Source organism: Arachis ipaensis, chromosome B9 (assembly GCF_059453495.1).
Source record: "Arachis ipaensis isolate K30076 ecotype BB chromosome B9, ASM5945349v1, whole genome shotgun sequence".
In the NCBI taxonomy this organism is placed as follows: Eukaryota; Viridiplantae; Streptophyta; class Magnoliopsida; order Fabales; family Fabaceae; genus Arachis; species Arachis ipaensis.
The window spans coordinates 154427382-154444785 of NC_142444.1; the positions used below are offsets into that span (position 1 = coordinate 154427382).

Below are 17404 nucleotides of genomic sequence, written 5' to 3' on the forward strand. Positions count from 1 at the left end.
GTTGTACTGTGTCTGCATAATGCTTTTGCATTAGCTCAATCATATCAAGATTCTTTCATGGTATCATGAGCTAAGTATTACGATCCATGACTTTGATTATTCCAGTTTTATCATTAGCTCTACATGTCATAAATGCAAATTAGCTTGCAGATCATTTAATTCCAGAAAAAATTCCACAACAGTTTGAAGATGATGCAGCCAAAGCGTCGGGGACAGAATCTGAAACATACAAGCAATGGAAGATTAAAGATGGCTACCTTATGACTTGTTACTTTCTTTAACTGATTCAAGCTTCAAGAACCGTATGCTAGATTGTGGTTTTGCACACTAAGTTTAGTTCAAGATTGTTTCTCTAAAATCTCCAAGATCAAAGTTCAACAATTGAAGGTACAACTCAAATCCATCAAGAAGAAAGGTACATCTGCTGCTGAGAACTTGAACAAAATCAGAAAGGTTGTAGATTCTTTAGCTGCAATAGGTTACACTTTGTCTTTAGAAGACCACATCACTGCCAGAACTGATGGACTTTCTGAAGAATATGCTATTTACATCTCTTCTGTCATGACCAAATCAGACACTATTACACTAATTGAGGCAGAAGCACTCTTACTGGCTCATGAGGACATGTTTGAAAGATTTAGAAAACCAGATTTTGGATCATGTTAAGCAAATTTCACTCAAGCTCCATCACAATTTGGTCGTGCATCACCAAGAACAAATTCTAATGGAAGAAGAGGTAGAGGGGGAAGGTTCTATAAAGGTGGAAGATTTAATAATATGGATTCAAGACCAGTTTGCCAACTCTGTGGAAGGACAGGCCATATTGTTTTTAATTGCTTTCATATATTCGATCAAAATTTCCAGCAACCTTCCACTAACATGCTTCAATCACAACACAATGGCAATTTGGCTCCCTGACACACCTAGAGCTTACCTTGCCACTCCATGATTGATTTCAGATCCTTCGTGGCTCCCTGACAGATGCAAGTCACCATGTTACATATGATCCAAGCAACTTCATTGCTGCCTCTGAATATAACGGGCTGAATAGATCATGCTAGGTAATGGTATAGGTACTTCTATAGCACATTCTGGTTACTCTTATTTGGTGAATCTTGATACTCAACAAAAAATTCTTCTCCATCAGCTTTTACATTCTCATGACATTGCTCAAAATTTAGTAAGTGTTCAAAAGTTTTGTGCTGACAATAACTGTTTCTTTGAATTCCATGCTAACATTTGCTTTGTCAAAATCCAGGCTACCAAAGAGATTCTTTTTCAAGGAACTCCTAAAAAAGGCATACATGAGTTTAATAGAGTTGCTGTCTCAAGATTACCTAGACACAAAGATCAATTTGTTTTAAATTTCCTTCATGTACAACCTAAAGTTTTTACTGCCTCTCTTGATTCTTACACTTTATGGCACAATAGACTTGGACATTGTGCACCCAAAATTATTCATTCTGTATTGAAAATATGTAATGTCAATTTACCATCTACTATCAATAAAAAAAGTGTTTGTGAATTCTGTTGCATGGCTAAGATGCACCATTTGCCTTTTAATCTTGATTCATTTAACTTTCATGCTCCTCTTGACATGGTGTATTCTGATTTATGGGGACCAGCCCCTATTACATCATATAATGGATTTAACTATGTCTCTTTTGTAGATGGCTATACCCGTTATACATGCATTTATCTTTTACACTCTAAATTTCAAACCTTTAGTGCCTTCTTACAGTTTAAAGCAATGATTAAAAAGCATACAGGTTTCAAGATCAAAACCTTCCAAACTGATCATGGAAGGGAGTTTCTTTCAAAGCCCTTCACCCAATATCTTACTGAGCATGAAATTACTCATAGATTTTCATGTCCATACACGCATCAACAAAACAGTTGTGTTGAAAGAAAGCATCGCCATGTTACTGAAACTGGTCTTGCTATGTTAGCTAAGGCTTCTCTTCCCTTAGTTCATTGGAATGATACCTTCCTCTCAGCCACCTTCATCATTAATCGTTTGCCCTCTATTACTACTGAAAACATCTCTCTATATGAAAGACTGCATCACCACAAACCAGATTACTCCTTTCTAAGAGTATTTGGTTGTGCTTGCTACCCATGTCTCAAGCCTTATTCTCAAAACAAGTTTGATTTTAAATCAGAATTATCAGTATTTCTTGGGTATATGCATCCAATCACAAAGGCTATCACTAAATCAGAAAAAATCATCGTTACTCGTCATGTTAAATTTGATGAGACCAAATTCCCTTATTCCACTCTTTTTGCTAATGCTCCTCCTAACACCCCTTCCCCACAATTCCCTCACACCAATCTTACATTTCTTTTTCTCAATACTACTCTACCCTGCAATGTTAAATTACCTCAAACCCCATCAACTACACCCTCTACACAAGCCTCTACTTATCCTTTTACTCCCATCACCACTAATATATCTCCTTCAATTGATATTGAATCTGTTCTTTACACACACACTTCACTCAAAAGTCGTATTCCTCTAAACACTGTTAATACATCTCAGCCTCCTTCTACTTTGCATCCGGTTAATATACCTATATCTGGTCTTGAAATTCAATTTGACATTGCTCCACCCACTCCTGTATGCAATCAAGAGCCAAAGCTGGCATCTCTAAATCACGTGTTCTTGCTGCCAATGCTGTACCTACCATTGATTTAACTCAAAATATTCCTACAAATATTAACCAAGACTTACAATCACCCCATTGGCATAGTGTTAGGCAAGAAGAGTTGAGAATTGTTATAATTATTGACAAGGTTTTTGCACCTGTGATCAAACCCTCCACAATTAGAATTGTTTTAACTATTGCTTTGAAATTTGATTGGCAAATTCGCCAATTCGACTTTAATAATGCGTTCTTGAATGGTGATCTTAATGAATTGATGTTTATGAAGCAGCCCCAGATTTTCAATAAGGTAATAATGATTAGGTTTGCCAATTGCACAAATCCTTATATGGATTAAGACAAGTTTGATAAATTGTCCTCTACTCTAGCTACTTTTGGTTTCAAGAAAACAAGGTTAGATCATTCTTTATTTGTTAAACATAATGTTGCTGTTACTATGTTTATATATTTTGGTGTATGTAGATGACATTTTGATAACTGGAAATGATTCAATTGCCGTCCAGGATACTTAACTCAATATATTAGTGACCTTAAAATGGTTGGCATGATTGATTCTAAAGGAGTCTCTACTCCAATGATTACTAGTGTTAAACTATCTAAACATAGGAATGATTTCTTCGACAATCCCACCCTATATAGATCTATAGTTGGTTCCCTCCAATATGTCACTTTAACTCGCCCAGAGATTTTATTTTCTATTAATAAATTAAAGTATGCCAATATATGCAACAGCCTCTAACATCTCATTGAAAATGTGTTAAACGAATATTGAGGTACTTGACTGGCACAATGGATCAGGGACTGATATTTCATTCTAGCACTGATTTATTGAATGGGTATAAAGGCTTGCCTGAGGCGGATTCCCAACTAATATTGTGATAACATGAGTGCTGTTTTATTAGCAGCCAATTCAATTCTTCACAGCAGGACAAAACACTTTGAGCTGAATCTGCATTTCGTTCGAAAAAGAATAAATCAAAGACTTTTAAATGTTGTTCATATTGGTTCAGTTGATAAAATAGCAGATATTTTTACCAAAGTTCTTTCCATTAATCTCTTTAATAGATGCAAGTTCAAACTTAAAGTGACTTTTAAATTTTTGAATTTGGATCCTCTAAATTTTAAATTTGTACTTTAGAAGATAAAGTGTGATCTTCTACCTTTGAATGTTTTTCTCTCATATTTATTCTTAATCCCACCTATAAAATAAATGGTGAGAGATCACACTTTACTCTCTAAAGTGAAATTCAAATTTTAGAGAATCCAAATCCCTAAAATCCTATTAAATTTTTGGGGAATAATAGAGTCAAAGAAATAAATAGTGAAAAGGAAGTTAGCTAATAAATAAAAATTTTGTTATTCTGTTGAAAACAAAATTTGTTAGAATAGGTTAATTCTCTCTTTTAATTAATGCAATTAAGTGTATTATATAAAAGGGATCTACATTGTAAAATAATGAAATTCTCATTCATTCTTTATTCATCAATTAATAATCATTCAATAAATTTTTCATACTCATTTTATCATCGTTGTACTGTGTCTAATGTTTTTGCATTAGCTTAATCATATGAAGATTCTTTCATATGGTTATTGTTGTTTATTCTTTTTAAACCAAAGTATTTTTGTTAAACAGGGCTTAAGGCTACTGAAGGCCTCTCTGCAGTCAAGGATGGCGTTGACAAGCGTGTTCCTCTAGAATATATAGATATATATTCAAGTAGTGTATAGTAGTTTCATCTACGAGCCTCCTCGCAGTTTCTAATCTCTATTTTGTGCGTGCATTAATGTTTCAAGGATATGGATATGTATGTATTTATGTTTAGGTTTGCTTTACCGATTTTATTAGAGGGATAATAATTTTTGTGAATAATAAATTTTAAAATTAGTCTAATAAAATAAAAAAATATTTTATTCTTAAATTAATCTTTAAATTTTAACATTAGGATAATTATTGACACACCTAATGAATTGAACATTCACTTATTATTAATTATGTATAAGTAAGCTGAATCAAAAGGAATAATCATCCATGTAGGGAATTAAGACAAGACGACTCCCTCTCCCTATATCTATTCCTTTTTTGTGCAGAGGGACTGAAGGTTGTGGTAGGCTTAGAGAAGGGGGTTGAATCTATGTCTTCCTTTTAGTTGCTGTTGTTACCCTTTTAAAACAGATTTGCAATTCTGATCCTGTTATAACTTAGCAGCGGAAATTTATGAGACAATTTATTTTTGTCTCATGAAAATCAGAAAACAGAACACAGCAAAGAAGAGAAAAGCTAACACCAGCATGTATCCTGGTTCGGTTGCCTTGTGCTATGCAACCTACATCCAGTCTCCTCCACAACAATGGAAGAATTTCACTATAGTTAACAGTATTACATACACCAATAACACATGATTGACTCAATCCTTTCACACTCAAGTTCTAACCTAACTTGACATTGGCTATGCTAATACCTAACTATTCACTCTTAGTGCTAACCCAACTAAGAAAGGGATACCTCACAGGTACAAGATACAAGACATAAACACACCTAAAGAAATCTGAAAATAACTCTAGGCTTTTCTCTCAAGTGTATCACTCAGCCTTTTTCCACTCATGGCTTTTACTTGAGCTTTCTCACAATGCCTTTTCTCACAAGAAATTACAGAAAGATAAACTTAAAAAAGTACATTACAATCAGTAAAACATGAAGGAGATTGACTTCATCAACAGCCTCTGTGCTATGCGAAAAACCAGATTAGCAAGCCTCTGATTCAGTTCTTCATATTGGCGGAATGCACCTTTGATTAGGTTACACTGTCCAGTTAGTTGAACTTCTTCAAAGAGCTCTCTCAGAACAATAACCGCTATTCACTGGTTTTCTCTCCTTACTTTCTGAATGAACAGCAAGCTTCTTTTATCTCCTTGCATGTGGCTTGGTTCTTCTTCCAAGGTCAACACCTTGAGCCTTGAGCTTTACCAACCCACAAGCTCACTTTTTCTTCTCAAACATCAAAGTAGAACCTTTGCTTCTGACTTTTCCAACTTGACCGAAAGCCATGAAGGAGTAACCGAAATTGTTTTCCAATGGTCAACTTGATCTTAGCCATAAAAATGCAACTTGGTCCCCAAGAATCTCTTGTGACCGTGGATTTGTAGCAGTGAAGAACAGAGATCAACTTTCCCTTGAATGCCATTTTCGGATTGTGCAGAGAGTTGGGAAGAAGGGATGAATATCTGATGCATGCAAGATGAGATGGATTACCTTTAACCTAAGTTTGATTTGGATTAGATTTTCTGTTTTAGCTTCTGTGCTTCAAGCTTAGATTTTCTCTTTCTTGCTTCTTTGGTTACTGGCTTATGGAGGAAGCTTTTCTTCTTATTCTCTTTCTTACTTTTCTGAAGTCTTGATGTGACTTGGTTAGAGAGGAGAGAAACGTTGCTTTGGTTGGAGCAATATGGTGGGAAATTGAAAAACAATTTCAGGCTTGGATCGGGTTCTTCTCTACTTCAGCCCGTTGGTGCTTTGCTATGCTTCTTTGATGAATTTTGTTTGAAATGAATGACTTGGGCTTGTCTTTATTCACACTTACCATTCAGCCCATTTGCCTTGTTTTATTTTCCATTCAAGTTGGACTGTAAATCAGATTTTGGCCTGCAACATATAATAAATAATTAGCAATATATACTTATTAATTAAACAAATCTAATTATTTATTTTGCCAAAAATAATGTTTATCATCACTAATTAATTAAGTTAATTTCTTAACTCAACAGGGACTATCCTATCTGCTTCACAGAGGAGAACAGAGACACGAATTTTCTGGATTGAGACTAAATCACAGCTGTCCAAAACTCAGTCATCTATTTTTTGCAGAGGATTCTATCCTTTTCTGCCAAGCCTCTGAGAAAGATTGTCATAGTCTTATCAAAATACTGAAGACATATGAGGAAGTGAGCGGTCAAGTGGTGAACCTGAATAAATCATCTGTGTTCTTTAGTCAAAATACCCCGGGACCTACTCGAGATCACCTAGCTAATATTCTTCGAGTGCCTCATGTGGGAAACCAGAACAAGTATCTCGGACTCCCAGTGGTGATTCAGAGGTTAAAAAGAGCTACTTTTAACTATATCAAAGACAAGGTAAACCAAAAACTCCAGCTATGGAAAAGGTCTCTCTTGTCTTCTTCTGGTAGGGAAATCCTAATTAAAGCTGTCGCAACGGCGATTCCGATTTACACGTTAAGCTGTTTCAAGCTACCAGACACTCTACTAGAAGAGATTCAAAAAGCTATTATGCAGTTTTGGTGGGGACAAAAAGGTAATGAACGGAGGATGCATTGGGTGGGGTGGAAGATAACGTGTAGACCGAAATCACAAGGAAGACTCAATTTTAAAGACATGAAAGCTTTTAACCTTGCAATGCTTGCAAAGCAAGAATGGAGGCTTTTAACAAGACCTCATTCGTTAATCTACAAGGTCCTAAAAAGCAAATACTTTAGATTTTCCACATTTTTGAGTGCTGAGACGGGAACAAACCCATATTGGGGATGGCATAGCATCATAGAAAGCAGAAAGGTGTTGGAAAAAGGAATTCTCTGGAGAGTTGAAAATGGCAAATCAATCAGAATTAAGGAAGATTCTTGGGTCATGAACTTTGTGGCTATTACTCCTAATCCTACCCAACCTCAGATCATGCTCCAAAATGGATGTCTGAACTAATTCAATCAAATGGCCAGTGGAATCAACAAAAAATAACAGAGACATTCAGCCCAGCAGTAGCAACAGCTATTTTACAAACAAATATCCAGGAAAGAGAAGATAAGGTTACCTGGATGATGAACCGAACTGGTGCATACACGGTTGCGTCTGGGTACAGCATTGCTTTCCAATTCAATCATCCGCCGCTTGAGTTTCTTCCGGAACAATGCCACTCGAAACCCCTTTGGTCTAGCATCTGGAATTTGAAAAGCCAACCAAAAATTAGAAGCTTTCTTTGGAAATTACTACATAATGCCTTACCAGTAAAGCTCAAAATTAGTGCCAGAATTGAAACAGTGAACTCGACCTGTCCTAGGTGTGGTTCGGCGGAAGAGTCAGTCCACCATTGTCTGTGGTTCTGCACTGATTCGTTGGAAGCTTGGCACCTAGTGGATTTCCCCATCCCAAACCCAGATGAACACCCTTGGCGATGTTGGAAAGAAGTTACAGAAAAAATGGAAGCTTTCAGTGACAAATCAGATCGAATGGAGCTAGCAGCTAACCTTCTATGGCAGCTTTGGAAGGCCAGAAATCGATTCATCTTCAATGGGTACAAGAAGCCTCCATTCCTTTGTGTTGAAGAAGCCCGTACTATTCAACAAGAACGAATGGGGATGAGTTGACTTTACCAATTCTTCATATTTCTTCAATGTAATAAACTTTTAATTAAATTCATTTGGTGAAACTTTTCCTTATGTACCCCATGTCTGCCATATCCAGCATTACCATGCTTAATAACCAGTTCAATGTGAAGAATGTTGGTATATTGAAAGACACTGTTGTTCAACTCGGCATCAATGAGGTATCTCTATTCTATTTCCTTCCTTTAATTAATTATACTCATAAGTCATAATTATCTGCATTTGTCTATTACAGGGCTTAAAGATACTCAAGACGTGTATGGAATTAGAGTCCGACATGGTTCTCACAAGGGTTTTCTTAGATTCATGAATATAATTTCGGATCTTAAGCATTTATATTTGTAGTAGCTTTAATTTCTACTTTATTAGCTTTATTTGCTTTAGTAGTTGTGAAATATTTATGTTTGTTGTTAGTTTTGCTTAAAATGTTAAGACTATGTTTCTAGTTTTAGGACGCTATTATCTTTTAGAGTTTGAAGTTTGAAGTTTGTGAAATATTATTTGTTGTTTTCTACCTTTTTTTTTTCTTAGTTCCTTTTCAATTTATTATCTTTTGTTTATTTATTTATTTATATTATCCGGCTTCATTTTTATTTAAACACATATAATAAATTATCAATATTAATGAACGAGTATGTTAATTAAATTTAACCACAATATTTTTTTAGTTTTTTGTTTTCATTTATTTGAAATTTTTAAAATGATTCTCATTTGAAATTAGTCCTTCTCATTTTAAAAATTTTAAAAGAATAAAAACAGAAAATTAAAAAAATATTTTATGATTAGCATAAGGTACTCCTTATGTACTCTTATAGGAATTAATTACTATCAATATAAAATAATAAAAAAATACAAGTCTTCAGAAAAAAAAAAAAAAAGTCTATCTAATCTTTTGGATAGTCTTTTGTGATAGCTGAATAAAAAAACAAAAAAAATAATAAAGAAATTTTACAATAGCTATTCTAAAATCATTCTACTCTCATTTCGAATACTCTGTCAAGTATAAAAAATTTCAAAAATAAATACATCCTTTGCTCCATCTACAGTAGTTTTATACAGAAAAGGTTTATGGCCAATTTTACCATAACCTTCATCAGCCTATGATTTATCCCACAAATTTTTTATGATCCAATAATGCTCCACTTTTTATCAAATAATTGTCTTTCACTTCCAACTACAAGTACAAAATGACCTTCTTCAAATTCTAAATCGAAAATTTTCAAATTCTTTGTACCATAATAAATTTCACTTTACAAAAATACAAAGCACAGATAATATGACAATATTTTTTTATATTTAAAAAAATTAAGTACTCTAAAGTTAAAATATTCATACCACTTTTAAACTCTCAGATGACAGGTTATTCTTTTAACTATTTTTCAAGTTGAATTGTTTCAAAATTATACTTACCCTGGACAAAAGAAATTTAATTATTCTTATGAATAAAATCCTCCTAATTAATAGCTATCACAAGACATTTACAACAGAAAGTATGGATATAAAGTTAATAGTTGCTTAATAATTTTTCATCAATAGAATAATTAAGTTAAATTTATTAAATGTCATAAGGAAATTAAAGTATAAGTTTTAAAATTTAAAATCCAAAAAATCTTTTAAATACAATAAATTGATACTTGCCTATTTAAATTATGTGCTTGTCTTGATGGATTCTACTTATCCACCACATCAATCACACTCTTTTTTGCAAGTTCTTTTAGGGTGAGAAGATTATCGCTTACTTAGATTTTTTTTTTATTAATTTAATATTAATTAATAATAATTAATTATAATAGGAGTATATAAGGAGTACATAAAATTAATCACAATATATTTTTTAATTTTTTTGTTTTTATTTATTTAAAATTTTTAAAATATCTTAAAAATTTTAAATAAATAAAACAAAAAATTTTAAAAATATATTTTATAATTAATCTTAAGTATTTTTATTATAATTAATTATCATCAATATTAACCTAATAAAAAAATAATTTAAATAACATTGTCTAGTAAGTCTTGAGGGAAAAACCACATCGGATTTTTTGGATCGTCTTTTATGTGATCCAACAAAATTCTACTATCAAAAATCAAATATTATTCCATATGCATACATAACATATTTATATCTAAATGCTTGATATTATATTCAATAATGTTCTTTGAATAATAAATTAATTAACAACTAATGTATTAATAAGTAAGTTAGTCAACATTATAAACTTAGTTAGTTTTACTCTATTTAGCTTAATTGAATTTTTATCACGCGTGTATAAACTAATTAATCATTGTAATAGAAATTTAATTTTTGTTTTTTCTCTTTTCTTCTAATTTCTCTCCCTTTTATTCCGCAATTGTTAATTCGTAATAAAACATATAACTTTTAGTGTTAAAGAGTACTAATATTAAATAATTAGTTAGTGATGTCAATTGAATTGTGATAGTTTTTAAGTCTGTTATTGCAGAATAATTTACTTTTTAATTTTTTTTATTTTGTCTCTTTTCAATAGTCATGCATGACGGTATATATATATACAGAAAAATAGACAAAAGTACACTCAAATTTTTACACGGTGGACAGATGTACTCCTGAACTTTTTAATGAGTCATTTGTACACATGAATATAAAATTTTATTGTCAATTCTACCCCTCCGTGACCTGAGTAAATTTTTTGCGGTGGTGGAGGCCAGATGGCATAATATTGTATGATGTGACCAATTTGAGGTGACACGGTAGAAAATAGAAATATTCATTATAAAATTTGTTGAAATAAATACAAGAAAAAAAAATAATGAAATCAATGTTCATCTTCTTCCTTCTCTAATTTCTTTGAAACATATGAACCCTAACACAGGGTGTATACCTTTCATTGGCCTTGATGTCACATTCTGAAAGGGCTTCTATGGAGGACTTCTACTCACTCCAATAGATCAAGATGCCAACAACCAAATTTTTCCAATTGCTTATGCCGTGGTGGATTCAGAAACTAGAGATAACTGGAAATGGTTCTTGGAGCATTTACACAATGACTTGGACAACTACAAGGTTCATGGTTGAAACTTCATTAGTGACCAACAAAAGGTATGCATTTACACATATTAATTGAACAGGGTCTAATTCTGGCTATGCAACAAGTTATGCCTGAAGTTCATCATCGCTTATGTGATATGCATATTTGGAATAATTTCACAAAGAGATGGAAGGACAAACAACTCAAAGGGGCTGTGTGGGAGTATTGTCGAGCCACCACAACTCAAGAATTTGATGCTGCAATGTTGAGACTGCAACGGATCAATACTGGAGCATGGGAGTATCTGAACAAGCTTGATCGGAAGCAGTGAAAAAAAATCAGCAAGTAGAACTAGTACAATGGCTGCAACTCAAAATTAGTTGCTTTGGACAAAGGAGTTTTTTGGTTTTGGTGTTCTCATTTGTACCTGCAAATTTCTGATTGGAGTTTAAAAAATTGTTGTTATCATTTGCTGTGTTAGGGTTCATATGGTTTGAAGAGATTAGAGAAGGAAAAGGATGAACACTGATTTTATTATTTCTTTTTCTTATATTTATTTCATCAAATTTCATAATGAATATTTCTATTTTCCGTCACCTCAAATTGGCCACATCATACAATACCGTGCCACCTAGCCTCCACCACCGCCGGAAAATTTATTCAGGTCACGGAAGAGTAGAATTGACAACGAAATTTTATATTTATGTTGCAAATGACTCGTTAAAAAATTCAGGAGTACATCTGTCCACCGTATAAAAATCCGGGTGTACTTTTGTCTATTTTTCCTATATATATCTGTCCACCATGTAAAAATCCAGGTGTATTTTTGTCTATTTTTCCTATATATATCTGAAGAATATGTATGTTATCTATATATAGCTCAACTAGTTTTTTGAGACCATATATATGATATCTAGCTAGCATCGCCACGGTACACATATATATATATAAACTCATCTTCCATTCTTTTCATATACACTGCCACTTTTCATATATATATATATATATATATATATATTAACTAGGTTTCAGCCATCAACAATTATTATTTATACTTATCTGGTATATGTTGCGAACATGACACAAATTGGCTTACACAATTTCCCCATCTTGATGCCAGTAAATTACAGATATAGCCTATATAGGATCGGATTACTTGCTTATCAAATAAATGAATATAATATAGGATATACTATGGGAAGAAAATGGTAATTAAGTTAATTTTACTATATAAGCTAAGCAAGTATTAATGTAGCTTCTCTCGTTTTCTGGAAGTCAAACGTTAATCAATTAAGGTTAGCATATGAATATGTAATGACGAGTAGAGTAGGACAAGACGAATATAGCCCATGGTGGGCTTTGGCAATTGATTTATTAATGACCAAAATTGTATAGTTATTTTCCATGTTAGCGGGGAGTGAAGGGCATAAGGATAATTTCACAAAGTTGGAAAGAAACGAGGCTATAAAGGGTGGTGGCGAGGTGGTGTTAGCGAACAGAAAACAAAGTAAGAGACAGAAGCGATGCAAGGAGAAGAAAGCACACATATTTCGAGGTAGCTAGCAGGTATGGGTTTAGAAGGGAGTGATACGTCGTCGTTTATGAGGGATTTTCTAAAAGTGTGGCAGTGGTCACTTGAAAGGAGATGCGTTGAAACTTGAAAGTAGTTCCATTTCAGAGGCGTGATTTGGTAAGGTTTGTATCTGATGTTTATTTTTCTTCTTTTAAAAAATTATATTTTCTAACATTTATTTTACAAATTTTGTTAAAAGTATAAATTTATTAGTATTAGTACAACCAACATTTCAAAACGTGTTAGATAAAAAGTGTTAATAAATGTCCACACTCTAGTAGTGCTCCTCCTTTACTTTATTGATTCTATTTTTGCTACTGTTACATTGAGGATATTATCCTCTGATAGTGTTTTATACTCGCTGCTATTACTTCCTGCATTAAGATTCATATTTCACCCTTTCAACGGGTAGGTTAGATTAAATTGTGTGCGCCCCAAGAGCCCAATACTCACTCACATGCACACATCTAAACCCTAAAATACACTAATTAATCAGCCTCTTTTCGTTATTTTGAAATGCAGAATATCAAGAACCACCTCTAAAGTCAAAATCTAATACAAACCACAAGGATGAGACATTTAAAATAATTATGTTTATAATTTTTCATTTGTCAACAGTCTTATAAACAAGAACATCAAATAACACTAGAAGAAGATATCTTAAGGAGACAAGAAATGAACTTATGAACCTCACAGGAAGCTACAATGAAATCTAAGCATAATGGGTAAAGCAAAAAAGCAATAACTTTCATGGTTAAAAAAGGACAAGAGGTGATGTGAGTGATATAATTATGCAAATGACTTAACAACCGTATAAATAGTTATTCAGAATCACAATCAAAATATAAAAACCTTGTTATTAAGCAATAACCAATAATGCAATGACATAGAAAACCTCATTTTCATATTATCAAAATACAGAATCTGCAAATAGGTGTCACAGCTCATATATCATATATATATTATATTATAGACGACATAAAATTGGTAATTATCTTGCAATAACAATTAGAAGGAAAAATAACAAAGGATTAGACATAAAAACTAAAGATTGAAGGGTTGTGTGTATATCTAGCTAACCCAAAATAAACAAAACATCAGAAGAGAAGCACAACAAATACAAATCGGGATAATTAAATTAAATTAAACTAAAGGAGATGCTTGTTACCTCGACATTCTTTATTACAATTCAAATAAGTGCCATAAGAACATCAGAAGTTGAGAACAAATGACAAGTGCTTAAATTCAATACGGACAACAAGAATATGAAATATTTGAATTCATTACATCTCTAATTTGTCATTGGTCAATAATCATAGATTATCAAGGAACATCAACTAAAAATTAATTTATAAATCTTAATGGCATACAAACTAAACACGTTCTGTCAATAGATGTGAACATTCACCAATATATGGATGATAGATAGAGAATTAGTCAATGTCTACTTTGGGCAGAATATTTAAAAGGCAAAACCATTAGGAACAAATTAAGATCCAAAGGTGATTGGGATTATGTGCTATATCTCACTAGTTTAATCTAACTAGTCTAAACAAACAAAACCATAACAAAAAAGCTCATGTAATATTTATACTTGACAAACTCACAAATGCCTCTCACAGGACATAACCTGCGAACCTTGGTTCATTATCTTTTTCCATACCCTAGCACGGAAGGTTCCAATTATATCGCCAGATATCGCCTCAAAAGTAATGTAGAACATTACACCAGCAACACCTTGAGAATTTGCTTTCTTAAGCTCATAAAATTCAAATTTTGTTTTCTGCATAAGAGTGCAAACATCCACATGCATAATATAATTAGAAGAATATTTAAAGCACACAATATCACCATACATAGATTAAACTTAGAATCAAAACTATTATAGAAGCAATTTACGTTGTTCTCATTGTAGACTTTCAAAGCTTGCTTGGAAAAACCTATCAAGGGAGGGCATCTTGCTTCGGTCAACTTATAGGGCTTAATTGAACCAGGTAGCCTGCCTTCAAACCTCTCAACATCGAATCCCTGTAAAGCAAAAATTCAAACCCTAACTAACAAGATCAGTATATCACAGAACACGAGAACAAAAGGGGAAAATAGTTAAATCACTAAATGTCTTGTGAGAGATCAGAGGCGTACGTCGCTTTCAATAACCTGCCTCCGATGTTCAAGAATTTCTTCATCAGTCATGAAGCGTCTAGGCTCAACCAGTACATATTCATCGATATCAGTATCATCTTTTGTCTCTTCCTCCATTTCTTCTTCTTTGTCAGAGGCAGCCGTATCCTCAACAACTTTCTCTTCTTCTTCTTCTTCTTTGGAGGAGGTACTGCCTCTCATACAAGGCCGTTTGGCGTGCTGCTCCATAGTCTCTTGTTTCTCTTTCTATAATTACACGATGCGATCATCCAAATCCATCTGATTTCCCTTTTCTACTCATACATTTTCCAATCGCAATAATCAGAATATATACTCACCAAAAAACAAAAATAAAAAGATTCAGAATATATGTATACATATAACGGAACAAAAATAACAACAATCACAGTAAGAATAGCAGAAGATTTTGCGAATGTGGAGAAGAAGGAGGACTCGAAATCTTCTCTCTCTTCTCTGTATATATATTAGGATAGCTGTAGATGGTTCTTTACATGACCAAGTGTTATAGTTATATGCTTGACAGATAATTATATCGTGGTGAAAGAATATAAAGTCCTTAGGTAGCGTTTGTTTTGAGGTACTGAGACAGAGACGAGAGACTGAGATTCAGTATCGTGTTTGTTAGTTCAGAAATTGATATTAAAATTTTTGTCTCTATCTCTAAAATTTCAGTGTTAAAATTTATGCAAATTAAATTAGAGTTTTATTCTTGTTTCAATTCCTGTCTCCCATTTTGTACCAAACAGAATACTGAGATTTATTTCAATGCCTGTCTCTTAGTCTCTGTCTCTCAGTCTCAGTCTTTCCGTCTCTGTCTCTCCACCAAACACTACCTAAAAGATTAAAGATTAAGAACATTATGCAATTTTTTTTTATTTTATTTTAGGACTCATTTAATGAGTATATTTCTATACTCATTTGTACATGTGACATAATCACATTTTATTTCTTTGACTGCCAAAATATCATGTCACTCTCCACACAAATAAATTTCGGTTAATAATCAAATTTATTTTTGAAAGATCATTAATTATTTAAATTAGTCTTTTAATAATTTTTTAATTATATTAGTTTTAAAAGATAAAACATAAATTAAATTAGTTTTTTTATTAGTTAGATGATAATATAGTAGGTTAATATCACATGTCAAAAGTCACCCAAAAAAAATATCACATGTCAAAAGATAATTAGTTGACGTGTTAGGTTAGTGACACATAACACGGCCATATGTCATTTGACATGTAAAAAGTTATTTATAATCAAAATAGTCCTTGAAAGTCCAAACATAAATCATTTTTATTTCAAAAATTTTAAAAATTAATCAAATTAGTCTTTATATATTTTTTTTATTTTTTTCATAATATTAAATTTAAAATATTTGTAATAGTACTAATTTTAATATTATTTTTTAGATTTTAATAAATAATTTTTTTACATAAAATAATAAAAATAATTAAATTATTATAAAGTTATTTTGTTATTTGTATTTTAAAATTTTATATTTTTAAATTGTAATTTTTTATAGTGTAATTTTTTTATTTAAACGAGTTTATCAAATTATTGTTGATTATATATTTAAAAATTTAATATTTACTAAATAATATAGTAGTTATTTTAAAATTTAAATTTTTTAAATTTTTAAAATTATAATTTTTATCATTTTTTAATTTATATGGTAAAACTCAATCATTAAAAAATTAATTTATGAAATTACTTGTTGAATCTTAATATTTTAATATAGTTTTTTTAAAAAGATTAAAATATTAAGGTTCAACAAGTAATCCCAAAAATTAGTTTTTCAATTATTGAATTCTACTATATAAATTAAATAATAATAAAAATTATAATTTTAAAAAATTTTAAAAATTTAAATTTTAAAATGACTACTTTATTATTTAGTGAGGTCCAAAATATTAAATTTTTAAATATATAATTAACAATAATTTGAAACTTGTTTAAATAAAAAAATTTCACTATAAAAAAATACAATTTGAAAATACAAATTTTAAAATATAAATGATAAAATAACTTTAAAATAATTTAATTATTTTTATTATTTTATATAAAGAGAATTTTTTTTTTTACCAAAAATAGGAGATTCGAACCCGCAACCTCTTAATTGAGTATGAGGAGACTATGCCATTTGAGCTATTACTCATTGACATATAAAGAGAATTTTATTTATTAAGAACTAAAAAAATAATATTAAAATTACTTTCAGAAACTATTTTGATTATAAATAATTTTTTTACATGTCAATTGACACGTGACATGTTAGGTATCACTGAACTGACACGTCAATCAATCATCTTGTGACATGTGACATTAACCTACCACATTATTATCTAATTAATGGAAGGACTAATTTGATTTATGTTTTATCTTTTAAATACTAATATGACTAAAAAATTATTTGAGGATTAAATTTAAAGAATAAATGATCTTTCAAAAACGAATTTGATTATTAACCCGACATTTATTTGTGTGGAGGGTGGCATGATCATTTTGGCAGTCAAACAAGTAAAATATAATTGTGCCACATGTACAAATGAGTATAAAAATGTACTCTCATTTTAAATTAATTTAATATTAAATGAGCCCTAAAATTAGAAA

General features: G+C 31.5%; 1 protein-coding gene across 1 annotated transcript; it reads right to left on the reverse strand.

Annotated features, from left to right (window-relative positions):
* Positions 1-13951: 13951 nt before the first annotated feature.
* LOC107619202 (UPF0725 protein At1g23960) lies at positions 13952-15295 on the reverse strand. The gene is made up of 3 exons (XM_016321444.3): positions 14771-15295; positions 14528-14656; positions 13952-14411 (listed from the first exon to the last, which is right to left on the reverse strand). The coding sequence occupies exons 1-3, from the start codon at positions 14996-14998 to the stop codon at positions 14232-14234; spliced, it is 537 nt and encodes a 178-aa protein (XP_016176930.1). The 5' UTR covers positions 14999-15295; the 3' UTR covers positions 13952-14231.
* Positions 15296-17404: the final 2109 nt, after the last annotated feature.